Source organism: Copadichromis virginalis, linkage group LG7, assembly GCF_057382275.1.
Source record: "Copadichromis virginalis isolate Kocher_CV1m ecotype Utaka linkage group LG7, C_Virginalis_male_GT1.1, whole genome shotgun sequence".
Classification (NCBI taxonomy): Eukaryota; Metazoa; Chordata; class Actinopteri; order Cichliformes; family Cichlidae; genus Copadichromis; species Copadichromis virginalis.
In genome coordinates, this window is record NC_140624.1 from 51,159,613 (window position 1) to 51,186,161 (window position 26,549).

The 26,549-nt window shown below is 40.5% G+C and overlaps 3 protein-coding genes across 6 annotated transcripts; 2 read left to right on the plus strand and 1 right to left on the minus strand.

The window, feature by feature from the left end:
- Positions 1-233: 233 nt before the first annotated feature.
- On the plus strand, positions 234-3,832 carry hwa (huluwa). Its single transcript, XM_085465240.1, has 3 exons — positions 234-860; positions 1,472-1,667; positions 3,267-3,832. The coding sequence occupies exons 1-3, from the start codon at positions 279-281 to the stop codon at positions 3,431-3,433; spliced, it is 945 nt and encodes a 314-aa protein (XP_085321366.1). The 5' UTR covers positions 234-278; the 3' UTR covers positions 3,434-3,832.
- An 813-nt stretch (positions 3,833-4,645) lies between these two features.
- On the minus strand, positions 4,646-9,548 carry atp5f1a (ATP synthase F1 subunit alpha). Its single transcript, XM_085464036.1, has 11 exons — positions 9,408-9,548; positions 8,210-8,288; positions 7,862-8,031; positions 7,303-7,476; positions 6,811-6,977; positions 5,963-6,263; positions 5,644-5,868; positions 5,467-5,574; positions 5,228-5,372; positions 4,966-5,116; positions 4,646-4,879 (listed from the first exon to the last, which is right to left on the minus strand). The coding sequence occupies exons 1-11, from the start codon at positions 9,465-9,467 to the stop codon at positions 4,801-4,803; spliced, it is 1,659 nt and encodes a 552-aa protein (XP_085320162.1). The 5' UTR covers positions 9,468-9,548; the 3' UTR covers positions 4,646-4,800.
- Positions 9,549-10,255: 707 nt separating this feature from the next.
- Positions 10,256-23,548, plus strand: ark2n (arkadia (rnf111) N-terminal like PKA signaling regulator 2n). 4 transcript variants are annotated; one of them, XM_085464037.1, is made up of 5 exons: positions 10,266-10,480; positions 11,294-12,202; positions 19,012-19,182; positions 19,620-19,731; positions 19,853-23,548. In XM_085464037.1, exons 2-5 carry the CDS (start codon positions 11,362-11,364, stop codon positions 20,040-20,042), a joined length of 1,314 nt encoding a protein of 437 aa, XP_085320163.1. In that variant the 5' UTR covers positions 10,266-10,480; positions 11,294-11,361; the 3' UTR covers positions 20,043-23,548. The 4 variants fall into 4 exon arrangements, with proteins under 4 accessions (XP_085320165.1, XP_085320163.1, XP_085320164.1 ...); XM_085464038.1 differs by having other exon boundaries at positions 11,297-12,202; XM_085464040.1 differs by lacking the exon at positions 19,012-19,182.
- Positions 23,549-26,549: the final 3,001 nt, after the last annotated feature.

The following is a 26,549-nucleotide window of genomic DNA, read 5'->3' on the forward strand; positions in this document are numbered from 1 at the left end:
GGCCAACTGAGCGCTGCACAGTCCTGTCAAATAAAGCCAGTGCTCTGATAGCAGTGAGAGCGCATGCCTACAGTGATGGAGACAAGAATGATTAAGGACAACACTCATATTTGGAGGCTGCATACATTTGAGATGCAGGATGGCATCAGATAGAAAATACTGGCAAACAAAAAAAAGACAGTCCACATTGATTTAAGAGATCGAGCCACCTGTGTAAAGACAGACGGCCTGTAATCTGAAGTTTTCCGAAATTCAGCCTCCATGTGTTTAGGAATGAAATGTCGCAAGTAAGTGAAACCACAGCATCCAGTCTGACTGAAGGGAACCCTGTGACGAGTCTGACCTTAGTCGTTCTCTTGCTCGTTCCCTGCGTGGTCGTTCTGCTTCTGCTGAACTGCCTCTTGCTGGGTTACAAGTTACTGATCCTGTCAAAGAAGAAAATCAGTCTGTGGCCAGAACGCATGGAGGAGATGCTTTTGCGGTCTCCTCAGAGAGTCAGACTGTCCGATGTGGCGTTTCCTTTGCGCCAAGACGGGCGGAGAGCGTATTTATCGCTATCAGAGCCCGTGCTCCCTCATCCCGTTACTTCTTCCAGAGCTTCTTCCAGGGAAAGGATCGGTCTGGATCACAGGATCCGGCTTCTGAGGCCAGATGGCGCTACAGGTTCAGGGTCTCAGAGAGCGCCGAGCACCATCCGGGCAACCTCTCCAGAAGCTTGTTTTACCCCGAGACTAAACCTGGCCTCCAGCTCACGGACCTACAGCCTCAGCAAAACAGGCTGGCGCAGGAGTGCACAAGTTTTACCGCACGATTCAGGGACTGAAACCAGAGTGAACCTTGTTCCTCCAAACACTCCTATGGTGAGTAATTGGGTTTTTCCCCAATTTTTTTTTTTTTTTGACAAAGTATTAAACGTTGAGTCGCAAATACTTCAAACTGCGCAACTGGCTTAATTAACCCAATTTAGGGCCCGTTAACCCCCTTGTTACCGCTCATTGTGTGCACAGGTTTCCTGTGTGTGGTAGCTGAATTAAGTACAAATGCAAAGAGAAGTTTAAGGCCTCACTAGAAGCAGCAAAACCCTCCCATTAGTAACTGCTTTTGTGTTGCATGCTCTGATGTTACCAAATAAACTATCTGTAAAATAAAAATATACCAAAGAAAGTTGTTACACAAGGAATCTCTGAAGGTTGTGTGGAGTCCAAAGCCCTGGGCAGCACTGGTTTGGTGGTAATCTATCTGCTATATAGTTTGCCTGCACGTTTAAGATCTTTTGGGGTTATTTTAGATGTTGCAAAATATATTTGCAAGTATTTTGGCATATAGAAGAAATAAGTCTAATTTTATCTTGAATGAAGTGTGATGTGATGCAGTTTATCACTGGAAGATGTTAATCCTTGAAGTGTGTGTGTGTGTGTGCAGTAGATCGTGTTCTTATGAGCAGCTTTTTGTATCCCTTTGTTTTCTGCAGGAGACCGAATTTGTGGGTCTGATTCGGAGGAGCAGTACTTATGAGATGCTGCCAGGTGTGGACCCAGGTGTTGCAGAGTGCAGGGTTGACAAGATAGACATGGAGTGCGAGTACACCAACCTGCATTCAGAGGCGTCCTGTCTGAACGCGTCTGCAGCGGGTCCTGGACTGGATAGTGATTTTGGAGCAAGTGCAGGTACTTCCCCTCACAATGATCACCACTACAACAACTTCACTGTATACAAATGTCTTCAATAACTGATGTTGATCCATACATGAAATGGGGCTTGCATTTATTTTGAAAACACATTTTATTCCTGACTGAAAGTACTCTTAAATTAAATCCACCAGTTTCTAGACAAATAAGAAAATGTTGGCATATTAAATTTTGATTGTAGCCCAGAAATGGTCAGGAAACTGACCCATGATTTTTATGCGTACACTCACTGGCAAATTTGTCAGGTACATCTGTCAGCTGCTCAGAAATACAAAGACTAGCCAATTACATAGCAGCAACTCTTGGCAAGCATGGCCAAGACAGCCTGCTGAAGTTCAAACTGAGCATTTGCTTGGGGAAGAAAGGTGATTTAATTGGCTTTGAACATTGTGTGGTTGTTAGTGCCAGGATGTTTTAGAAGTTGTTGATCTTCTGTTATTTTTCTATTTTTTATTTTTTTCCCCACACAAACATCTTGAGTGTTTACAGAGGATGATCTGAAAAAGAGAAAACATCCAGTCAGGGGCAGCTCTCTGAGTGAAACTGGCTTATTAATGCTGGAGGTCAGAGGAGAATGGGTAGAGTGCAGTAAGTCAAATAACCGCTTGATACAAATAAGAAATGCAGAAGAGCATCTCTAAGGCATAACATATCAAACCTTTAAGCAGATGGCCTACAGCAGCAGAAGACCACACTGGGTGCCACTCTTTAGGAGTGGCAACTAAGGAAAACTGAGGCCACAGTTCTCAGAGATTCTCCAAAATCGGACAAAGGAAGAGCGGAAAAATGTTGCCTGGTCGATTTCTGCTGTGACATTCAGATGGTAGCGTAAGAATGTGCTGCATAAACCATGATTTGTATCAGCATTGCAGGCTGGTGGTACAATGGTGTGAGGGATACTGGCAAACTTTTAAATGCCACAGACTGTCTGAGTGTTGTTGCTGACCGTGTCCATCCCTTTATGAACAAAGTGTGCCCATCTTCTACTGACTATTTCCAGCAGGATAACGTGCCATATCACAAAGCTCAAATCATCTGAAACTGGTTTTGTGAGCATGGCGATGAATTCACTGTAATCACCTGAAATCTACATGCACTTAATCCAAATCAGTAGCACCTTAGGCATGAAATCTGCAGCAACCGTATGACACTACTATGCCAATAATGATCAAAATCTCTGAGGAATCTTTCCAGCACTCTGTTGAATCTATGCCGTGAAGAATTAAGGCAGTCCTATCCAGAACTAGTTAGATATACCTAATGAAGTGTCTAAGTGTGAATAATTGCTTTAATAATTGCAGAAATCTGTAGACTAGTGATCACGGACAGTAATATCTACACTAAATTCTTGGAAAGATTAGAAAGTTTTCTTCTTGTTGACCTTTCACTACGAAGAATGTCCACATAGAATTTGACCGCAGACGAAGAAAAGATATCGGAGTGTAATTCATGCACATAAAAATCCAAAGTTTGTGTGATATGAATCCTCCAGTTTTGCAATCACTGAAAACAGACTGTGCAGCAAAGTACAACCTTTGATCCAATAAACATCTAAAGTGGAAATGCAATTCCTTTCAGGGGTCTCCCTGCGGATTCTGTCTGCAGACAGTGACGGCCTGTCCAACGGAGTGCTGGCTTCAGCTCTGGAGTGGGATTATTATGACCCCTGCTATGTCAAACAGAATAATATACCCAAACATAAACATCGCAGACCTGCAATCCACATGAAACAGTACTGGGTGTAAATTTGTACTTTTAATGTTTATTAATGTGTATCATGTATTTATTCCATTAAGTTTGTTGTTTTTAGAATTTCTTTGTCTCATTAACACTATTTAACACTTTAAACAAACTGACATAGTTTTTGTTGTTGTAAAACTCACTCTTCCACAGAACCTGTTCAGACTATGTTCTTCACTTTGACTTCAGTTACTATCAAATGTTGTCAGTGCACTGATAACACGCTTCACTGATGTTAGTTAATTCATCTCAGTTTCACATGCACTGGCCCAGTGGGCTGGTTCCAAGTATCACAAACATTTTCATAACAATCAGTTTCACAGTTGATTTGAAATTCTTTGATTCACTTTGATCTGTAGTAAAATATAATAAAGTACCTATTGATGAAATTGTTAATCTTTATAATAAAAAAAACAACTTCATGTTTACATACTTTGTTTCGGCATGTTCCAGTTGCCTCTCCTGACCAGCAGAGGGCGCGCTTGGTGATATGGTTTGTGATGGGATTGTGCTTATTTTTAAAAATGTCTAAATAAAAAGGCAGCCGAGTCTTTGCAGTAGATTAATAACACAGAATAAAAGGACACTGGCTTGAATGGTATTCATAAACAGTGCTGCAATGTGGTTCAAGTAAACTTGCAGTTTTCAGAATACAGGCTGTATGTATTAATGCATCTTGCTCAGTCACAGAAAATTTAAACAGTTCCTTTCTGTTTAAGGTCTTCAAGCCTTGATCTTAAAAGAAGCTTCAACTACAGCACATGCGATGAACCTTTAGAAAACTTTACAATGAGCTCTAGATGTTTATCCTTTAATACAACTGATCTAGGCTGAGATATGGTTACAACGACAAGACGATCATCCTCATCAACCATTTACTTCCAGTTTCTAGGAAGTTTGTCTTAAACAGTGTTTGGAAACTTTAAAGAACTGAGCTCAAATAATGAGTCTGACCTGATAAAAAGCTGAATTATGCATTTCCTGGCACTGAAACAAAGTTTGAGTGTATGATCATATGAATACAAATGAGAACTATTTGCATTGCTGGTCTTTTGAAATTTGAGGGATATACAACTGCAGCAGTTCTTTTTCTGCTACAGTTTTAAATAAATGCTTTAGCTCAATGCTTACATGTAAATGATTAAAGAATAGGCAACTGGGAAAATACAAAAGCTCCACATAACAGCAGTACTGTAAAAACAAAAAAGGAAACTGAGTCAGAGTTAGGTGGAATACTTTATTCTCTGTTCAGAGAAATCTATACATTTAAAGATCAAGTGCCCTTTGAGTTTGTTTTTTTTTAAGTTCATAGAAAGTATAACTGACACTGAACTATGCAAACATGAAAACAACCAGACCAAAAAGCACCACTTTACTCAAAGCTGGAGAGGAAATTCAACACAATTTGTTTGAGCTTGGCATCGGATGCCTCAGAGATTTTGCCATCAGCCCTGCAATGAAGAACAGATTGAGATGTATTGTAACCAATGCATTAAAAATAAAGAATCTGCTACTGCTTTAGAAATGTTAAACTCACTTAATATTTGCCAGCAGGTCCTGGTGCTGGCTCAGTATGTGCTGCAGGAACGCCTTCTCAAACTTGGTGATCTTGCTTGGCTCCATTTTGTCCAAGTGTCCCCTCACACCAGCATAAATGACTGCTACCTGTTCTTCAATAGCCATTGGAGCTGAAAGATGGAAGTTCATGGGCACAGTAAGTAAGACAACTGCAGAATGGATAAATTCTATTTTTTTTTAATATGGATGCATCATTTTCTATACAAACAGCAAATACTCACAGTACTGTCCCTGCTTAAGCAGCTCAGTCAGACGGACACCACGGTTCAGCAGCTGCTGAGTGGCAGCATCCAGATCAGAACCAAACTGAGCAAAGGCAGCCACCTCACGGTACTGGGCAAGCTCCAGCTTCATGGTACCAGCCACCTGATGATGGACAGGAAAAATGAAGTTAATGTGAAAGACTCCCAGCACAAAAATCAGTTGAGAGACTAGAACTAGGCAAGACTGAAAGACCAACCTGTTTCATGGCCCTGGTCTGGGCAGCAGATCCGACACGTGACACAGAAAGACCGACATTGATAGCTGGACGAATACCCTTGTAAAACAGCTCAGTCTCCAAGAAGATCTGCGGGAGAAAACATATTTAATGGTGGCTGAGGATCCAAATTAAAATGAGGGAAGGCAACTCACTGACCTGTCCATCTGTGATGGAGATGACATTAGTTGGAATGTAGGCTGACACATCACCAGCCTGTGTCTCAATAACAGGAAGGGCTGTGAGGGAGCCACCGCCGAAGTTGTCGTTCATCTTAGCAGCTCTCTCCAGCAGACGGGAATGCAGGTAGAAAACGTCTCCTGGGTAAGCCTCACGCCCGGGGGGACGACGGAGCAGCAGGGACATCTGACGGTAAGCGACAGCCTGCAGGAAAGCAAGAACCAGACACAGACTTTAAACACAGTTTTTTACGCTTGTGTTAAAAAACGCTCTGTAGCATGAGACCAAATAAACTCACCTGCTTGGAGAGATCGTCATAGATGATCAGGGCGTGCTTTCCATTGTCTCTGAAGTACTCTCCCATGGAGCAGCCAGAGTAGGGAGCCAAGTACTGCAGTGGAGCAGCATCAGAAGCTGTAGCTGACACCACTATGGTGTACTTCATGGCGTCGGCATCAGTGAGCCTCTTCACCAGCTGAGCCACTGTGGACCTCTTCTGGCCAATAGCAACATAAATGCAATAGAGCTTCTTCTTCTCATCAGTCCCATCGTTGAAGCGCTTCTGGTTGATGATTGTGTCAATGGCAATGGCAGTTTTTCTGCAAGACAAATGAGGATACACAAACCACCAGTTCACATTTTTGTGCTTAGAACAGTTTTAGAAGATCTAACAGTCTAAAAAAAAGTGTATTATATTATAAAGAGTGTATTTCTAATCCATTATTCATAAACACAATAGAAATCCTAGCTTCCAGCATACAAAAATGACACCTTGTTCACAGTGATGTAAGCTCATGTAGATATATGGAATTATTTTGCACATTTGGTTTCCCATCTGACAAAAAACAATCAGATGCTTCATGAGACATCATATCTGCAACGAAACATGAAACAAAGCTGGCAGAACTTAGCCTAATATGAACTAATGAGTTTAAAATGTCATTTATGAAGTAACAAAAAAAACTTGTCTGTGAAAAAAATAATGGTCAAGTGCTAAAAAACACAACAACAACTTATTATAATAATAGGGTATCTGTGACCCCTTCTTTGGAAGCGTCACTTCCACTACTGTAGAAGCACTTAAAAGGGACTGGAAATCACATCAAATACTCTGTCGTATTCAGCTATTCACTTTGAGCCTCTTACCCAGTCTGTCTGTCTCCAATGATGAGCTCACGCTGTCCACGACCTATGGGGACCAAACTGTCCACAGCTTTGATGCCGGTCTGCATGGGCTCCCTCACAGAGATACGGGGGATGATACCAGGAGCTTTCAGTCCCACACGCCTGCGAACCTTGGAGCCCAGAGGGCCCTGTGGAGAAAATGATGTATAAAACCATCAAGTGTACCATCAATCAACTCCACAAAGCCAAAGGCCAAGCAAAATTGGGTGAACAAAAATCTCTTTACACATATTGAAATTTAGTTGAAAGTTAATGAACCAACTCCTCAGTTTACTAATAGATTATTAAACAGCAGTTTCAATCATTTATCAAACATACCTAACACTCTACATTTAACCATGTGATCATAAACTATAATATTTGAAGTTTCAAGTGCTGTTCGGCTAGAATAAGCAATGACGCAATTAATTTAGAATCTGGAAAACAAGACTCTCTTGGTTTTCTGACAGGTACCTTTCCATCGATGGCATTTCCAAGAGCGTCCACAACGCGACCCAGGAGCTCCTCGCCTACAGGCACATCAACGATAGCGCCTGTTCTTTTGACGATGTCGCCCTCTTTGATCAGCTTGTCATTACCAAACACTACGACACCAACGTTGTCAGGCTCCAAGTTCAGAGACATACCCTGGGTAGGAGAACAAATAACCATTATTACCTTTGTTTGCATGAATTTACCATGCAAAGTACTTGAACAACCACTGTGTTTAATAATCCATTTTAAAGGACAGTATGTGGGTAAAGACTAATCAAAACCACATCTTTAACTCAATTTTCTGCCAACAGATCCACTTATTATCAGAGGTTATCATTTCAAGGAACAACACATTAACCTGGGATTTAAACTTGAGGCAGTATGCTTACCCAGTGGCTTACAGATATTCTTTGCTGCTAAAGTAAAAATCTATCATTCTCCAAACACCTTTGACTTAAAATGATCTAGAAACTGTTTAAATATTTTTATTCACTCGTGGTATTTAAACAAGGTCATTATGTAAGACTTAGATAGTCACCTTAAGACCAGAGGAGAACTCCACCATCTCCTCAGCCTGCACGTTCCTAAGACCGTACACTCTGGCAATACCATCACCAATAGACAGTACGCGACCAGTCTCCTCCAAATCAGCACTGGTATCAGCTCCCATGATTTTCTCCTCCAGAATTGATGAGACCTCAGCAGTGCCTGTAATGTATAATGAGTGTTTACATTTCAGGGTTAATAAAGTTCTATGAAACTAATTAAGACAGATATTGTGAGATCTTTACATAGTGGTTCTTCCTCAAACATTGCTGGGGAGAAATGTTCCAAAATAATTCATTTCTTAGATTCTAGGCTGAAGCAGACTTCCCAAAACACTGACCTGTTTTTTTCTGCAGCCATGGGCTAGAGGTGTGTAGATTCTTGGCTCCTACACAAGCCGCAGCAACATTCTTTGATACCTTTATCACATCAAGAAAGAGCGAAAGAATTAGTTTTATCCAGGCTGGAAATACAGCAGTTTTCAATCATTAATTATTTAAAAACAGTCTAACCAAATATAAACTGGCAGCTTATTAGGCAAACTAAAATTAAAGAGGTCATGATGTCAATCATGGAATAAATCGTTCCAAATGAACATTATAAAAAATAATAATGAAACCCCCGTATTTCATTATTAATTACATTGTATGATAATTTTTGAGATTTGTTGTGCTGTTAATTTTGAAATGTCTAATGTTTTGTCTATAAAAAAGTAGATGATAAACTTAATAAAATCCCCAGCTGCTAGGGAACCTTTCTACCAACCGTCAACTCAACACCAATTATTGTGAAAATACAGAAAACACAGCAAAAAAAAAATAAGTGACCAAAGTAAAGATTACAGACTGGACTTGTTTTAGGTGTCACTGCCACTGGATTTAAATCACCTATAGCCCCCTGAGTCACAGAGGTGACAAGCAGAAATAAAATTTAAAAAGCTACATACAGAATACACATGAACTACTGCACCATGCATTACCGTGTCATTTAATCACAGCAGCTATATTAAAATTTTATAAAAGGTTGGGCTGGTTCTAAGTATGACAAACTGTATATAAAAGGTTTCAGGTCATAGAGTCATAGGACAATCTCAACCGATGACTGGTACAGATCGAGTCTATAATATCCATCCAGAACAGTGAAATGTCTACCATAATGTTGCTTTATGTACTGAAAGAACTGTACAAAGCTTGCTTGATAAATACATTATGACTAAAGCTGTCATACCGAAGGGGCCAAACCTGACCTTCAACACCAAGTTACAGCTTTGTCATTTCCACTGACACTCGCCTAGCAGTGCAACACGTGGACCAGCGTTTGCTTTTTTTTTTTTCATTTATCGACTCCTCAAGTTGGGTTTTGCTGTCTGTCAACTACAAACATGTTAGCAACAGTGACTGGCACTGTGAAGGGCCCAGTGCCCTCCGATGCAAAGACGTGCGCGCGCACAACAGCCGCCATGGTTTTGTGCGAATAAATTCTTGTTTTTCCTTAAAGAAGTGAACAAAAACGTCACATATAGAAGTAGAGGTGCTTACCAATCCAGCCCTGCGGGGCAGGTTGCGGGCGAGAGCCGCTGCGACGCGAACTGACAGCATGTTGGTGTCCTACGAGGTCTGTCCTGCTCCTGGAGAGGAGAGAGAAGGATGGCGGACACGGCAGCAAATTGTAGAGAGGTCACCGCAACCCGGAAGTACTTCAAAATAAACCACTCTCCAGACTTTTTGTAGTTTTTTTTTTTTTTTTACTTTATTTTGTTGTATTTCTTCGGGTTCCCTTTAAAAAGTGTGTCGGTAGCTGTATAGATCACAGTAAAATAAAATCATTTGGATACTGACTGTACTTCAGTTTAATTTTTATGTTTTTTAAAAGATGGCTCCTGTGGCTCCTCCACAGATCTTTTTTTTTTTTCATACTTTAATTAAATGTATGCACATATTACAATCTCTCGTTGGGAGACAACATTAGTGCAACAACATCTCGAAAAGGTTGAATAAGAAACCAAACAAAAAAAAAAACAAAAAACAAAACGCAAAAAAAACAAAAAACAAAACAAAAACACATATATACATATACATAAATATATGAAGGCCATTTTTATGACATATAACAGTTTCCTTTCTGCGAACACTTTAACATACATGTGGCTTACTCCTCCACAGATCATTAACCTAAGGAATAATGCGGATATATGGAAAGAGAGAGAAAGAGGGCGAGGGGTGGGGGTGACAGAGATGGTGCTCGGAATAGTGTAAGATGGAGGCAGATGATCCGCTGTGGCGACCCCCTTTGGGGAAAGAAGCCGATAGAAGAAGAAGTGCTGATTTCCGAACAATAGGGGGCGCTCGTCTAAGTAGCGCATACCGGAAGTGGCGCACGTAGCTTTGTGAGCGATGGAGACATTTTAAAAAAAAACATACAGCTAACTGCTAAACAGGGCTCGCGGAGCTGCGAGTCTTCTGCGTCAAAACACATTCAAATTCTTCCAAGTTGTAAATAAGTCAAGTGCATTCAGCGGTGCACAGTTTACATATCACATATCAGAGAGGTTGCACGTTACTGAAGATGTCGAGTGTGACACTTGGAAAAGAAGAATATAAGTAACTCTGCGGTAAGTTGTAACTAGCCGAGTGCTATTTTAAAGGCTAAGTTGGTTATCGCTTTTGACTGATAGCTGCTGACATTATCCTGCTTGTTACAGCTCTGGCTGGATTCGTAGCGCTTCCATTTTTAGGCTAATGATAGGCCGCTATCTTGCAACGTGAATATTTTTTCCACGTCTGCCTGTCGCCAAGTTTGGGAATCTTAAGGTTATGACCGAGGTTAGCTTCACTGTGCAGCTAAAAGGGTGTGCTAGTTCCAGCTAGCCCTTGACACAACTAACTGAAGTAATTTATCCGGGAACAAATAAACATCCTGTAGTTTACACGGGTACTTTAATGGGTTTAAACCTTTGTTTAAAAGGGTCGTTTTCGCTGTCTGTGAAATCTAAAACTAAAGCAGATGCTTAGCACCTTCTAGTAATACCGTTAAAAACATATTCTGGCCAAATATTGTCCGACATTTAACGTGTCTGTGTGCTTTTATACTTAAAGCAGTAATTGGATTAGAAAGGAAGAAGTAGTAAACTATAATATTCCACTTTTATTTATTTTAGTATAGGGTATAGCTTTGATTTAAGAACTTTACGGTTATAGTAATAATTGTTAATTATTCAGTCTCCTAAATATTTCCAAATAAATATTGTAGTAAAGAATTTATGTGTCATGCAAGATATTTATTTTAAGTTGTGTTTTTTTCATATAATTCTTTTGTAAAAGTAATTGTTTTGTTTAAAAGAATTAAGGTTTAAAAACAATTGTTATTGTCTTTCAAGTTTGTTTAGATTGTTTAACTAAAGTTTGTGATGCTTCGTTTCCTCCAGCAGGTGAGGTCCTGTCCAGGGACATTGGTCCATGCTTGTTGGACCTTTGGCCGCTGGGCTCAACTAGCATGAAGATGGCTGACTCAGAAAAGGCAGAAGAATTTGTAGATGCTGAGTGCCCCTCAGAGTGCCTTGATGAAGCTCAATCAGCCACAGCTTCTGTTCAAGCAGAGCAGGATGAGCATCTGAAAACAGAAACCACTACCAGTACCAGTTCGCCCCCAAGGGAAAAGGAGGCGGACAGCCCCTTGAATACAGAAGGTGAGCAGAGTCTCCTGTCCATGCCATGCTTGATGAAGGAGCTTCGCAGAGACTCACCAGAGTCTCAGCATGCCTCAACAGGAAGTGACAAACCCGTGTCTCGTCATATCTACGAGAGTGACTCCTCGAACCCCTGCATGCTCTCGCCTTCATCCAGTGGCCACCTGGCTGACTCTGATACACTCTCCTCAGGGGAAGAAGGTGCTGCTCCTCCCATAGGAGAAGAGGAAGAGGGCAGCATGGAAGCTACAGGTGATCCTGGGCAGGCAGGAGGAATGCAAGCATCTGCCACAGTTGCAGGGGGAAGGAAGTCTCGACGGTCACGTTCAGAGAGTGAGGTGCCTCCAAATACAATGGCTGCAAAGAAGAACCGCTGCCAGCCCACCATGATAGCAGCCGCAGGAGGCCAGGAAAAACAAACCAATGGCAAGTTTTCAAAAGTGAAAGGTCACCGCAGTCAGAAACACAAGGAGCGAATGCGCCTGCTGAGGCAAAAACGAGAGGCAGCAGCACGGAAGAAGTACAACCTGCTGCAGGACAGCAGTACAAGTGACAGCGAGCTCACTTGTGACTCCAGCACCAGCTCCTCCGAGGATGAGGATGATGACACCTCAGGGGGTAGCAAGACAATCAAGACAGATATTCCAGGTAATAACCGATGTTTACAACGCATGCTTAAGAGCTCAGTACTACTACCATCACTGTCCACTAGCAGCCACTTAGTATTTCATATAAATCTCTGACTCACATTGCAGACTAGTACTGGTTTACAACATAAGAAAGTATTGACTACTGATCAGTTAGACATAAGAGTCTGCCTGCATGAGTTAAAAAAAATTGTCAACCAAATCATTAAACTGATACAACAACTGTACAAATCCTTCCTAACATCAAATCAATAACAGGGCTGCTTTGTTTGTTTTGTCATTTTTTTCCTTAGTTATTTTCCCATCCATGTCTATATTCATTCAAGTTGTCTTTAGATGTATACAGTATATGTTTAGAGGACCAGCACCTAGTCATAATACAGCATTACCCCTTTCAGACATGTACCGTTTTTAGTCAGACAGACATCATCTTAGAATGCATTGGCTGGACAATCATTTCTGTTCAGTTTTATCTAGAAGTCTCAACAGAGCGTCACTCTTACAGGCTGAAGCTGCTGTAGGTTCAACCTGCATTTGCATATCACTGTCAGTATGACACAAGTCTAAAATATATGCAGTTGCATTAATGAAATTGCAACTTTGCACATCTCTCTTAGCATTTGTCTTGGTAAGACATCCATGATGAAGAATTTTCACTTTTTCCAACCCAGAATAAAGCTCATTTGCTCTCACACAGTCTATATGCTGTATTTGGGAGCTGCTACAGCAAACACTCACACATACAGAACCTGGTCCTTGTGATGATGAAGGAGGAAACAAAGTCTTCAAAAAAGGAGATTACACTTCTTCAGAGTTGAAAGTATCCTTGTCACTTTGTTTGGCACTTTATAAACCAACAGTGTATATAAAATTATATTTAAAGCTTAAAGTAAATTAAAGATCATTAAAAAATGGTCTCAATATAGATTCATCACCTGATTGTTCTTCTTTGGTTCTTTGGTGGTAGGTCAAAACCTCTTTGGAAGCTTTTTTTTTTTCTTTTCTTTTTTTTTTTTTGATTGGCTGGAGAAATCCTGCAAATAAGACACACATACCATGGCTCTCCCCATCACTGTTATATCAATAAAGCTTTAAACAACTAAGCAACATTAATAATATAATTAACAATATAAAGCCCCTTTTCGATTAGTACCTACTTGGATCGACTCGGCACGTTTCGCCACAGTTTTCAGAGTTTTCTGTTAGGTCATAGTACCTGCCTGGTACCTGGTACTTTTTCGTACTTGCTCAGCCGGGGTTCCAGTGATCCGAGCAGGTACTAAAATGTGATGCCGTCAGACTGCATGCCACTGATTAGCTGGTCAGTAGCATCACAATGGCTACAAAAAACCGTGGTCCCTGAGTCTGGCGAAAAGCCACAGACCGAGTAGCAGGTATATTTTTGCCTCGGCGTCCACCTTTGTTGTAGCGTTCATGTCACATATTAATCGCGTCGTTCACACACACATTAGGAGGTACTAAATTGTAATGGAAAACCAGTCGATCCGAGTCGATCTGAGTAGGTATTGATGGAAAAGGGTCTTATGAGTGATAACCAGGACTGGAACAGAATGGTAAAGCAAGCAATCTGACATATCCCATGTCTGAAAGAGACTTAAACATTGTCATGAAACTCTTTCTTACTGATGATTTGCTATGGGAGTCTAATCAACATTGTCCAGCTCAGAGTGGTAAAAAAAGAGTTGCGTTAATGTAACCATTACTGTGAGTTCTGCAGTTCAACAAGTCAGCCATTAATATACACAGCCTTTGCTCTAAATAGACATACTATGATCTCACTGAGTTGCAAGACTCTGCAGTCACTGCTGGTGTCAGTAAGCTGTAGAAATACTGGCTTATACATGAGTAAGGACATAAAATCCAATATCTAATGTTGTGTTTCACTAGATTGCCTAACCTCATAAGTAATTAGTCTGTTTTGTTAGAGGGAGTTTAGCAAGTATTTCATTCACATGAAAACTGCTGGGCATTTAGTATTGCATTTCCTGCATTTCTGTCCTTACTAAATATTCCTTAATGTTTCAGTATTCTTTTTGTCCTGACCCATCACACACTTCACTCCTCCTACAGTGAATCATGTCAGAAATGTAGTTGGGTGCTTTCCTATACTTTAAATGATTTTGCAACACCTTAGATGAGCCCGTGAGTTCTTGTCATCCTGTTGAAAGTGTAAATGCATACAAATATATACAAATCTAATTGAGAATGGCTTTTTGCGAATCTGTGGGCCAGAGGTGTCTACCTGGAATAAACACTCATTGGCAAACGCTGATTGTAACGCTTGCATGCACGTTAGACCCCGTGAGTTTGCTTACATGTTGTAGAAATCTTTTGGGTGAGTTGAATTCTCCAGAAGTAGCTCCTATCAGGCTGGTGTTTAAAGGTCTCCCAACGGAAGAGAAGCACTCGGTTTACTGTTGGATAATCTTTTGATCATGATTGTGTTCTTTAGCGTATAGCTTGATGTATTTTATTACCGTAGCATTTTTACATTAAAATCAAATTTTAGTTTCTTGTGTTTCATAGATGATCCGTAATAAATTGTTTTTGTATTAGTAAAGGTACTTTGGTTTATATAAAGTCTATCTCTTAGTTATGTCTGTTGCTTTTGCGGCTCAGATTTGAAGTTATTTTGCTTTGGGTTGTTGCATTTACTTTAAAATCTTAAACCTTTTCCAAATCACTCGATCAGTCACCCTCAGACCACCAATTATCTTCCTTCAGGGATCTGTAGGACATGAAATGTTTTCAGCCATTTTTTACATCCCGCACACAGATTTGAGTGCTACAACTGCATGATGTAGTCCATCAGCATGAAAAGAGTCGATCTGCACGTTACCTGAAACAAACTGTCATTTTCTCTGTAATGCAAAAGTCCACCTCCGAAGCATGAAAGTGCTACTGTATTTTCTTATGGCTTGGCCTCAATGTCTTTAAAGCTGGCTTCAGACGTGCTTCGGAGAGATCCAGAGTGGGATCCCAGATTCATGGGTTACTGGACAGCGGCTCGTGGGACAGGAACGGCATCGGCAGCGTTCTGGAGGAGGCCATGACGCGCTTTGCTGTGATGCAGCGTCAGACCGAGGAGCGCTTCCGCGTCTGGATGGAAAAGCTTGCACACCTCGACTCGGACAACGATTCTTCCAAGCGCTCGAGTGACGGCCCAGAAGGGCAGCAGCAGGCCTCACAGGGGGCACGGCCTTCCCCCCCAAGCTCATTTTTGCCATCTTCAGAGTCTGCAGAGACTATGGCTGCCTACATGTTGGCACGAGAGAACAACAGTCTCACCCACACCCCTATAAACAACAACAACAACATCCACCCTGAAGTTGTCACTCAGAATGGAAATCTAGGTGTTCCAGACCCTGGTCTCTTGAATGTTTAGATTTCACTTCTGCTTCACCCCTCGCAGTTTCTTACTTTGATCTCGGCAAGTGTAGAGATAGTTAAGGCAGAAAGCAATGGGGTATACCCGTTCAAGGATGTGAGGGCACTAAACAGAAACACCACCAGCAGCAGCAGCTGGGCCTGAACTGGTCATTTGAACTTGACTCTGTGCAGACCAGGGGCCCGTGCTATGAAGCAGGTTTAACATGTCTTCTTTATATGGCTTTGTTAAGCCTAGCAAACACAGTCACATGGAGTCTGGTAATCGGTTGGGTTCTTTCTTTTTTTTTGTTTGTTTGTTTGTTTGTTTGTTTGTTTTAATTAAACCCAGCTATGAGCATTTTCGCATAACATGCGTAATGGTGGCACCAGATGACCAACTGCAAAGACTATGGGACTATAGCCACTTAAAGTCAGAACAAACAGTAATCCTGATATGAAGAAAATTAAAAATGTAATCCAGGCAAAAAGCCAGGAGGAAAAATTGGCATAAAATTGCATTTTGTGTGAATGTGCAATTTACTAAAAGGCCCATTAGTGATGATGCTCCATCACTGACAAACAAGAAAATATAACTTGAATTACAATGATGTATTTCTTCAAATTCATGTGTTACCTGTGGTTGTTTATTTAGATAATTTTAGCTCTGTTGTTTCAGCTACAACCCGGGTAATGTTAAATCGAATGACATCGGGTAAAATATTTTTTTAAATTCTTGCAAATTTTATAAGGTCTAAGCACTGGAATTTAATCAGTTAAAGAGTCTTGACATATGGAAAGAAGAAATGGGCTCAAATGCTCACAGGCATAAGTGAAATAAAACCCACTCAGTACATGTGCTGTACAGCCCAAAGGATCTTCACAAAAGACAACCAATTGGTCAGTAGTTGGTGCTTTATATGCGTTCATCTGTTATGTTGAACATGACCTACTCAGGAGGTCGTGTATTTTGGTGTGGTCTAATGTGGCAGTGTACCCGCAGAAGGAACTGAATTTGGAAGCGGGGGAACCCTGAAAACCTGAAACTAGCTTGGAATCCTGCTTAGTAGCACGGGCCCCTGAGGCTCAGCATGTGTGCTGGCACTGAATCACTGTGAGATTTGACACTGAGAAAAATTCAACTCACCTATTTGATTTCTGCAGCATCTGTGACACGGAAACATGGCTTCTCAATAGACTGAGTCAGGGCTCTTATTGTATTGCTTTGCTTTCTTTCTTTCGTTTTTTTCAGCACCAGCTGAATACCCTCTTTGACACATACAGAGTAACTGTTTTATTTCTTTCATTCAGCATATGAACTATAATGATGGGTAGCCATCATTGCAGTGTTAAGTGGGGTGCTGCTGTGTAATAGCATGTGCCTTGTCATTCTGAACTCATGATGGGTAAAGCATTATAGTGCTGTTTCCTTAAGAATCAGGTTTACCACTGCATACCCCCCGTTTGTCTTGAACTGTTTGCACTTTGCTTGTAAACAGTTCAGGAAAATCTTGTGACAACCTTTATTTTGGTGGCATAGCTTTACTAACAGAACATTTAAACATAGATATGCCTATAAATATAAACACAATATACTAACACACACAATTTCTTGCTTTTTTAAAAATCTATATTAAGGATTAGACGTGTTTACATTTTTAAATAAAGGCCTTTCTGTTACATTTGCTGCTGGCACTGCATTTGCGCAGTAACGTGAAACGAGTGATTGAGGAATCTGGAAAAGAAAACTTGTGGTTATTTTAGTAGCTTAGGTGTAGATTTTATAACATCATATAAGGCATGGGTTCTTTTGTTGTGGCTATTGGCTGCATTGGCCTCAAATCTTCAGTCATATTATAGTAATGGGTATTTGTCTACTTCAATTTTGTTTGCACTGGTCTGCCAGTTTATCCAGTGTCCCCACCAGGCACTGCGTATTCGCATCTTGACTTTAAACTGAAAACCCAGGCATCAAACGTGCAGATATAGAGCAGTAATACAGCTGCAGTATGGTGCATGGCAATGTTTACGGATTTTTTTCTAATTAAAAAAAGAAAAGAAAAAGTGAGATCTATGTGATCAAGTGGCCTTCTGGTTCACATCCTGTGGTCTTTGAAAGGGGGGAGGAAACAATCCTCCTTGAACCCCCCTCCCCCCCCACACTGTTTTCACTGATGTAGATGACCATTTGGGTCTTATTTCTAAATACTGCTAACAACCATCACAGAGACTGATGAAGGAATCTTTGGCCTGATCATATTTAAAGTTAAGATGTTCAAAAGTGTTCTCTATATGTGTATATGTAGCCCTATGACTGTCATTTTTACAGAGCCTAAAGCTAAGCGACGTGTTTCCCCCACCTGTTTGCATGCGAGTATATTAGTATATAGAATGTGCAAGGCCAAATTAGTTTACATCAGCAGCACGTGTGCAAGCTATAGCTTTTCCTTATGCTGATAAACGGTGACTGACGGGACATTTTATCTCTATATTTTTTTCCTTGTTTTCCCTTGACCTAACGGTTTCATGTTGTGTGAAGATTGCTTGTTTTGTAAAGCGTTCCTTTGCCATTACGGATTTAAATAGATCCAGCGTCAGCTCTCCTGTACTCCTTAAAACTAGAATGACTTTTAAATCAACAGTTTTGTCAGCACAGTAACGAGAGCCTGTGCATGAAATCAAAATGTGCATTAAAAACAACAGCAAGGACAGTCCATTGTTTACCAAAGACACTAACCTGGTCTACATTAGTGCTTTTCTATCTCTAATACATGGCCTTTATATTGGCATGTGCTTGGTTTCTTTGGTAACCCTAGTATCTACCTATATCAGCTATTCATAGGCAGTGTTCTCTCACAGTACATGCTGTCCAGACAAAACCCCTCTCACACACCCACAGATGTCTGGATAGCAGAGTGTGTGTCTGTCTGTGTCTGTGTGTCTCTCTCTCTCTTTCCCAGGGACTCCTTTTTACAGGGTAGAACAATTATGTGCTCCCGCTCTTCTAGTTACACTCCTGTTGTTTGGCTTTGTTTTGTTTAGTTTTTTTGACTATCCCCACTACATTTCATTCACTGAGTAAGATTATTTTGAAATGTGTTTTGTAACGACTGTACTCGAGTGTAGTTTTTATGTGAATGGCTGTTATTTTAAAAAGCAATAAATGGAAAGAACAAAAGGTTTGTTGATGTGCTTCAAATACAACCATCATTTATAAGAGTATAATGCATTGTTTTATTTTAGAGTTAATGTAGACCTTTACTTCAGGGGAAACGGGGGACCAATGGGGGTTTTCTTGTGTCTATTGTAGATGCTAAGACTTAGCGGGTCTGTGGAAGCAGTGTCCAGTCTCTCATTCAAACAGAAGTCGCACTATTCCCAGGCATGATTTGAATAATGAAGTGTTTTCTTTGTTCTCTGCAGACGGGCCTCCAGTAGTGGGTCACTATGATATTTCAGACACTGATTCTAACCACGAGAGTATGAATGTGGAGGCAGTCCGGCCCACGGTGATAAAGCATGAGCTAAAAACACACAGAGGCCAGGATATGGCAGCTCACTCTGGGTGTATAAGAGCTCTGAGCTCTACCTCAGGTCAGTTACAAACCCGGTATAATAAATTCCAATCCTCTCAGTGAAGGCAGGACATTTTAAAGGCATGGGTTGTCATCAGTAAGCTGAAATGTGCCGTGTGGCAGGAGGCGGTCTTATTAATCTCAGCAAGACACTTTTGAAGCACTCTTTATCCCACACACCGCCAGCTGGCATTTGATGTTACTAAAAGTCTTGACCTTTTTTGCAGCCGACAGAACATGAATATAAAGGCAGCCATCTAATGTGTCACTCCATGCTGTCCAGTCAGTTTTACAAACACCACTGTCAGCTTCATCTCTGTTTTGTGTTGGGGTTTGTGTTTTTTGTGTGTCTGTGTCAAAGCAGCTGCTGTCTTCACGTGTCAGCGAGGTCTGAAGCGCTCTACTGCTTCGGCCCTCCTCACAAAGCATGACTGTGTTCCTCTACATTTGTTTCAGGCCACATGGAGGCAGAGCTGTCGCACAAGGAGAGCTCTCAGCACAAGGGCCAGATTAACATTGTTTCCTCTGACAGTGAGGTGGAAATAGTCGGAGTGCAAGAAAAAGCACGGTAAAGACTTTCAGTGGGGAAACTGTAAAATTCTACTGTTACTGCCCACCCCTCCACTGAATTCAACTTTTTACTTTTTTTTTTTTTTTACTTTTTTTTTTTCTTTCCTTTTCAAATCTAGATGCGCCCATCCTTGCGGGGGGGTCATAAAGAGTTTGTCCTCCTGGAAAGAGAACTCAGGGGAGCAGTTAAACAGCACAAATCAATCACAGCTCTGGACTACTGTTTCCCCTCAGCCCAACTGGGTGTCCCCTCCTGAAGTGGTGGACCTCACGCTGGACGAGGACGGCGGACACAAATACCTACTTTAATAAAAAAAAAAAAACCAACGTATACACTGAAGACTTTTTTTTCCCTACACACCTCTTCCTCCCAACTGCTCCTCATCCATCTTGCCTGTCCTCCACGTTAAAGCTAAACTGAATCCTTTCTAGAGTTGTGGCCTCGCCTGTAACCGCTTGTGGGCTCTTCCTGCTCCAAAGCACTCTTTTGTTTTTAACTTTACTGTTGAACAATCATGTATCAAAGCCATTCAACTGGTGTGATTCCCTGAACCTTTGCTTGTCAGCTATGAATTTTAGCTGCATCTAAATGGCACAGCACCTCAAGTGAAGGTGGAAATGTACAAGAATGATTTATCTGGTAATGATAGCAATATCTTCCCTTCATTTAATACCTCAGTTACCCTTCAATACCAGATATAGGCAGTGTGTCATGTGCTTGCAAGCCGTATAGTGAACATTTCAAGTTGCTGCTTTAGAGCAGGTCAGTATCATGAGATGGCTGTGAACCTGCTTCACTACAGACTTTGAATGAAATGTTTTCAGAATTGATTTGGCTTTTTTTTTTTTTTTTTTTTTAAATCTGCAGCCACCTGAGGTCAGAACAGAATGGCAGCTTGTACACTTTCTGTTGTACAGTAGACCATAGATAAATGACAAAGTTTACTTTGTATCTGTCAAGGGTAATTTTCTATTTTTTCCCCCCCATTTTCAAAGGTCTTGCCACTGGACTTGCATTTAGATCCGTCTGCCTTTATAGATTGTTTTACTATACGGTGTACAACCCATGCTCTGATGCTGTCAGTGAGTGCTTTGCTTCATTTGAAAAGAAGTATCGGATATTTAGGGAAACTTTCACTATTTTTAGAGAGTTAGATGAGAAGACTGGTAACAGAAATCTATTTAAAAAAATAAAGCAGTTTAGAGCTAGGTGGATGTGGTTCTTGAGGTAGAGTGGTAAATGGACTGTATTTATCGCTCTTTTCCCTTCACCCACATTCATACAAGCACTTTTTTTTCTGTCCATGCCTAAGCACTCGCACATGCATGCATTAATGGGAACTCGGGGTTCAATATCTTGCCCAAGGATCCTTCGACATGAAGAAGAGCCAGGGATTGGATCACTGATCTTCCAATCAGTAGAAGACCTTTAATCTTCAGAGCCACACAGAGAGTGAGGCATCCCATAATTGGAGAGTCGGGTTTTTTGATTTCCTAGCTCCATCTAGCCACATGTCAAAAGGGTCAAAATTTTGAACTCCAGAATCTTCCCATTAATGTGTAATCTGCATCTGACTGTTTGTGTGATAGTGCTGGATGCATGTTTGTGTGATGGGTGTTTTAGGTGGGTGACAAAACATAAAAACTAAGACTGCAGTCCATTTATATTCGCTCGACAGAAATCAGGGAAACACTCTCTCCAAGAGCCACATACTAGTTCCTTTGCATTTACTAGTTAACACATGGTATATCAGTATGAGTAGTTAAAAAATAAAAGAAAATTTTTTTACATGCTGTAGTGTGAAACCCCGGACACTGCGTACACATTGGTCTTTGACTGACGAGTCATTAACATTTATCCTCCTTTTATACTCCTTATGTAAACCATAAATTACAAAATGAGCTTCATGTTTCATTCTGTATGGCCTGAAACTAGTGATGGAGCCCATGAAGTCATCAGGGAAGTGTTCAGTGAGATTACAGAGCAAGCAGGTTAACGGCTGTTTTCCGATAGGCTCGCGCACAACCAGAAGTCTTTTTGCAGCCAGAGGAGTCACCTGCTGCCGGCTGTTAAAAAGAATACAGGTTTAAGACACTTGGGAGTTGGTTTCTCCACCTTTAGTATGGTCAGAAATAAATAGGTCAAGTAGATGGACTCGAGCATGCTTGCAGTTTCCTTGGTCTCTATTCTTTCTACATAGCTAACTGGCCGCTAGCTTCACACAGTCAGGTTATCGATCTTCTCATCTAATGTTTACTCATCACCAGAATGCCAATAAACATTTCTGAAGAAGTCACTTCATTTAAAATTTCAGTTTTTGTTTGTTGCCACTATAATACAGGAACAATAAAACTTTTTATTTTTGGTTAGGGGTGTCTTGTTTTTTGGGCCCTCCACAAGAATTCAAGTTTGTCATGTGACACCTGGGGGAAATTAATTGCACACCTGTGATTTGAAGCCTGGGAAGAAAATAAGCAAAAAAAAAAAAAAAAAGTCCAAGCTACAAAACACTACGACAGTGCTGTTTTTGTTTTCAAAGATGCATTGGAAGCCACACTTTTGTTACAGTGTTTGAGTGTCCAAGGGCGACTTTAATTATCAGTGAATGTATGTCCTTGCCGTGCTGGCTGGTTGTACTTATTGTTTGCATGCTTACCTTGAATGGATGCAAACTCCTTTAAATCTCTGGGGACCCCTTTATAATAACTGAGGAACTGTATCTTCCAATGAATACTGCAAAGCAAGATGGCCTGAATGCCTTGAAATGTGCACTATTTCCTTTTAGAAAAGTTTAAAGCTTATTCTTTTACCTTACAAAGCAGCGGATTTTGCTATCGCAACAATAAATATTTTAATAATAGATGTTAATTTCACAAACACACATATATCTATACATATATATCTATAGAAAAAGAGTAAAAGTGATGTTGAGTTTATGCCCAATGTGTGAGTTATGGGGCATTTATAGATGAGATGATTATTGTATAAACTGTTTTCTGTTTTTGTTTTTCAACCCTGATCCTCAGGGCCTGCTTGCTCTCTTTCCTGCTGTCTTCTTTTGTCTTCATGCAGTACTGCAGCCACGCTGGCTAAAAAAAATGTAATCAATAGCTTTACAGGCTATTTTAACACATTTCTTGTAATTGCATATTTAATAACATACACTTTCCTAAGTGACGCTTGATAATTATAGATTTATTTTAACTTCTGCTGGTCACAGAAAGATAAAATTTGAACGATCTAAACCAAAGTCTATATGGAGCTTATGTTCTCAGTTTATTTCCCAATTTATTCTTAGAAATTTACTATGTGAATCTGAATCTCTTCATTTGGAAGTCAGTGAATTTGCTGTGAAAAGATCGAATATAGTTACAAATTGAATATATTGTTGAATATATATTTGGTTTTACTTGGCCAGTTTTTTCTGTTATATACATCTACCACTGTAAGAACTCTGTACCACAACACTTCAGCTTGCAAAAACCATTTTGCTGTTTTTCTGTGGGACTATTATGAAATGCTAGCGAGGCATCACTTGTGTCTTTAGTGATATAAGTGTGGTAGAAACCACGGCAGTGATGCTGGTTGCACATAGCATGTTTGGTGGCATCTTTCATCCTCATCTCCGATGTTATCGTGATTGCCGGTATTTCAGCCTCACTCTTCTGTTTTTGCTCCGTTTTGCTGTCAGTATTTTAACTTAACAGAAGTGTTTATTTTGTTGCTTCTGCAAGTCCCTGACTTCCTTGAAATTATGTCTGTAGAACAAAAAGAAACTATTTTAAAACTAAATAAACGGACCGTTATTTAATGAGCTCTTGTCAAGTCATTTATTTCTGTGTTTTACAAGCATATATTTGCAGTTTTTGCTCGTGTGCTGTGACTGGTGTCAAGATTTTGACACCAGTCACAGATTTTTGCCTTTTCTGGCAAAGTGGTGTAATTAATCTGAGACGAGGATGGTGACACGTTTCAGCCTTTCAGGTATGTTTACAACTTTAGCATAAAGTGCGATTTGAATTTCACTTTTAACAGTTCACCCTAAAAATGTTAAATCATGTCATTACAAGACTGATCTGAATTCTTGCTTACTGTGAGTGTTGTTTGAGTGTTCTTATCTGTCGAGTCCTGTGCACAAGTCTCGAGCCAACCCTCATTCCTTTTACATTTTCATCATGAAATATAACTATAAGGTAAGAGGGAACAATATAAGTGAGTTACTGAAACGTGCACACATGAAACACAGTATATAAGACAAATAGTTCGTACAGTTCTAATAGCTTGAAATTAATATTTGGTATGGCCGCCTTTATATTTCGACACAGCCAGGAATCCTTCTCCAGGCTTCTTAAAGAACATTCAAAGCTCTCTTTGGACGTTGGCTGCCTTTTGTTCTGCTCTCAGTCAAGATGATCACACACTGCTTCAATAATTTTGAGGTCCAAGCTCTGGGGAGGCCAATCCATGACTCCATTGTGTTTTACAGATGACTGTTGACACTCACTGCTGTACCTCTACCCTGACGTCCTTGGTACATATTCATGATAATAAGACGTGTTGCCACTGGTTTTCAGTCCAGTTCTTGTGTAATTTGGCATACCTCAACATACCTTTCTGCCTGTTTCTCTTCCTTAAGAATAACTCCTTGATAGCGACCCCATTAAGACCATTTATGATTCAGTGAACATTAGATGGATGAAGTGAAGGCCCAGATGAATCTCTCCATCTTACTTCTAAAGGACATGACTTTCAGATGCTGCTCATCTGCTGTAGATTTTTTTTTTAGCCCTGATGCTTCTTCTTTTGTACTCCACTTGTCGAGCTTCCTCAATTTGTTTTAGGGAGACACTGCACACCACACCAAGATCTGCCAAGTTTTAAGCTAATATCTTTTTGGAAATGGCCTTGTTAGTGCAGAAATCGAATTTTACGCACGTCAAGCTGACAGTTTTCCTATATGCAAATAAAGAAATGGGAACAATTTATGTGTTTACAACTTCAAGTTCTTTCTAGGTTGTCTGCCACAAAACTGGTTTAACAACAACACTAGTTCAACCTTCAAGTTAAGTATCCTTTATTGTGTTTGAATGATTGATAGGTCAGTGTTAAGTGACTTAACAAACAAACAAAATGGTTACATACAAGGCCTGGATTGAAAATGAGTGAAAAAGCAGACAATGTCCAAGGACACTTTAACAGATCTTCAGAAGCCTGGAGAACTATTGCTCAAGATCACTTTTAAAAGAAATTACAAGCGTCTGGCTCCTTGGAAACAAAATATTTAAAGGGTGTCACAAGACTTAGTACTGTATAACTGCCACCATAGGTATAGCACTTAACAAGATGTCTCATTGTTTATTTTATTCTGTGGCCAAGCAGTCTAGACGGCTGCCTGACTGTGAACAATGCAGGTTCATCCTCACCCACCAAAGTAGCATGCCAGGTCAGAGGTCACCCTGTAACACCTGCCACTAGGGGGACATATGGAGTTCACATGAAGAAGACAATGAGGGAGTGGAGCAATGCAGTCTGCGGGGCCCTTTAACGAAAAACTAAAGCCCTTTAGCCAGCTCTTTCCACCCTCGGGGCAGAACATCAGCTGTATGCTAATTTTCACAGGGCAGCGGTGGCCTCACAGAGCAGTGAATGTGCTGGCTCACTCTCAAAGCCAGAAATGATTGCGCTTCATCTTGCAGATGTCCTTTTACACTAAATGATGCCACTTAGGATTTTTGTGTTGTACATGTTTTGTTCCAAGTTATCTCCAGTTTCTTCAAAATGGCATTTCATTTGTTCAGTCCTCGCTCTGCCCACCTCCAGAGGGCTTTCTAAAAATAAAGAGTGGAAATAAGTCTCATTTCTGGTGAGGACACAATTTTTACATCAGATTCTGCTGAAAGAGAGCTCAGCTGCTGCTTCTGTTAATACGTCAACTACAGCCAGCTATCCTGATAAATGCTTGTGTTCAAATGTACATAAATGTGTGGAATAAAGTGGCAGTTTTGATGTGTGAAATTGATTGCAGCAGTGATAGTAAAGCATCGTGAAAGGCTCTTTGTGTTTCACAGCAGGCTTAAGGCATTAGATGACGGGAACTGGAGGACATATGGGACTAAGAGTTTTGTGACCCCCTCAGCCTCCACAGGCCCATCTGTTCCTTCATCCTTCAGGCTTAACACTACAGGCAGTGAGGTTTTTGGGACACAGGCCCCTTTTTTCACAAGTTCTGCTGTATGACAAATCTGGCCAACATATATTCACGAATATTCAAAGAGTTAAGTATTACTTGAACTGTATCGGATCATCAAGAAGATCATTCAGCAACATTTTCCTGATGATCGAGTCTGACAAAGGTCAAGGCAAATAATCTATGCAAGTATATATCTTTCCTTTTTTCAATTCTGTTTATGAGAGAATTCAGTTGCATATGCATAATCATTGGCTGCCCTATAGGTAGGGTTAGGCCCAACCAATCACAGCACTTCAATCCAATCTAAAAAGCAAAAACAGTAAATACCTTTTGTTTCACTTTTGTGTAAGACAACCTGTGCTGTTTTTCTTGTCAGGCAGTGAATATTTGGCTGTCACAAATCACCCTTGTTGGCCCTTAATTGTTAAAGCAAGTTACATCCTTCCTCTCTGCCATCAGTACTTGTTTCAGCGTTGATGAAGACTGACATTTTTCATGATTTCACTGAAAGCAGATGTGATGAAATTGGACAATAAAGTAAGTTGTTTGTTTGTTTGTTTTTCTTTTGTGTTTCTTTTTTGCAAGCTGCCCATTATGAGTCCAGCAATACATGTATGGTACTGAA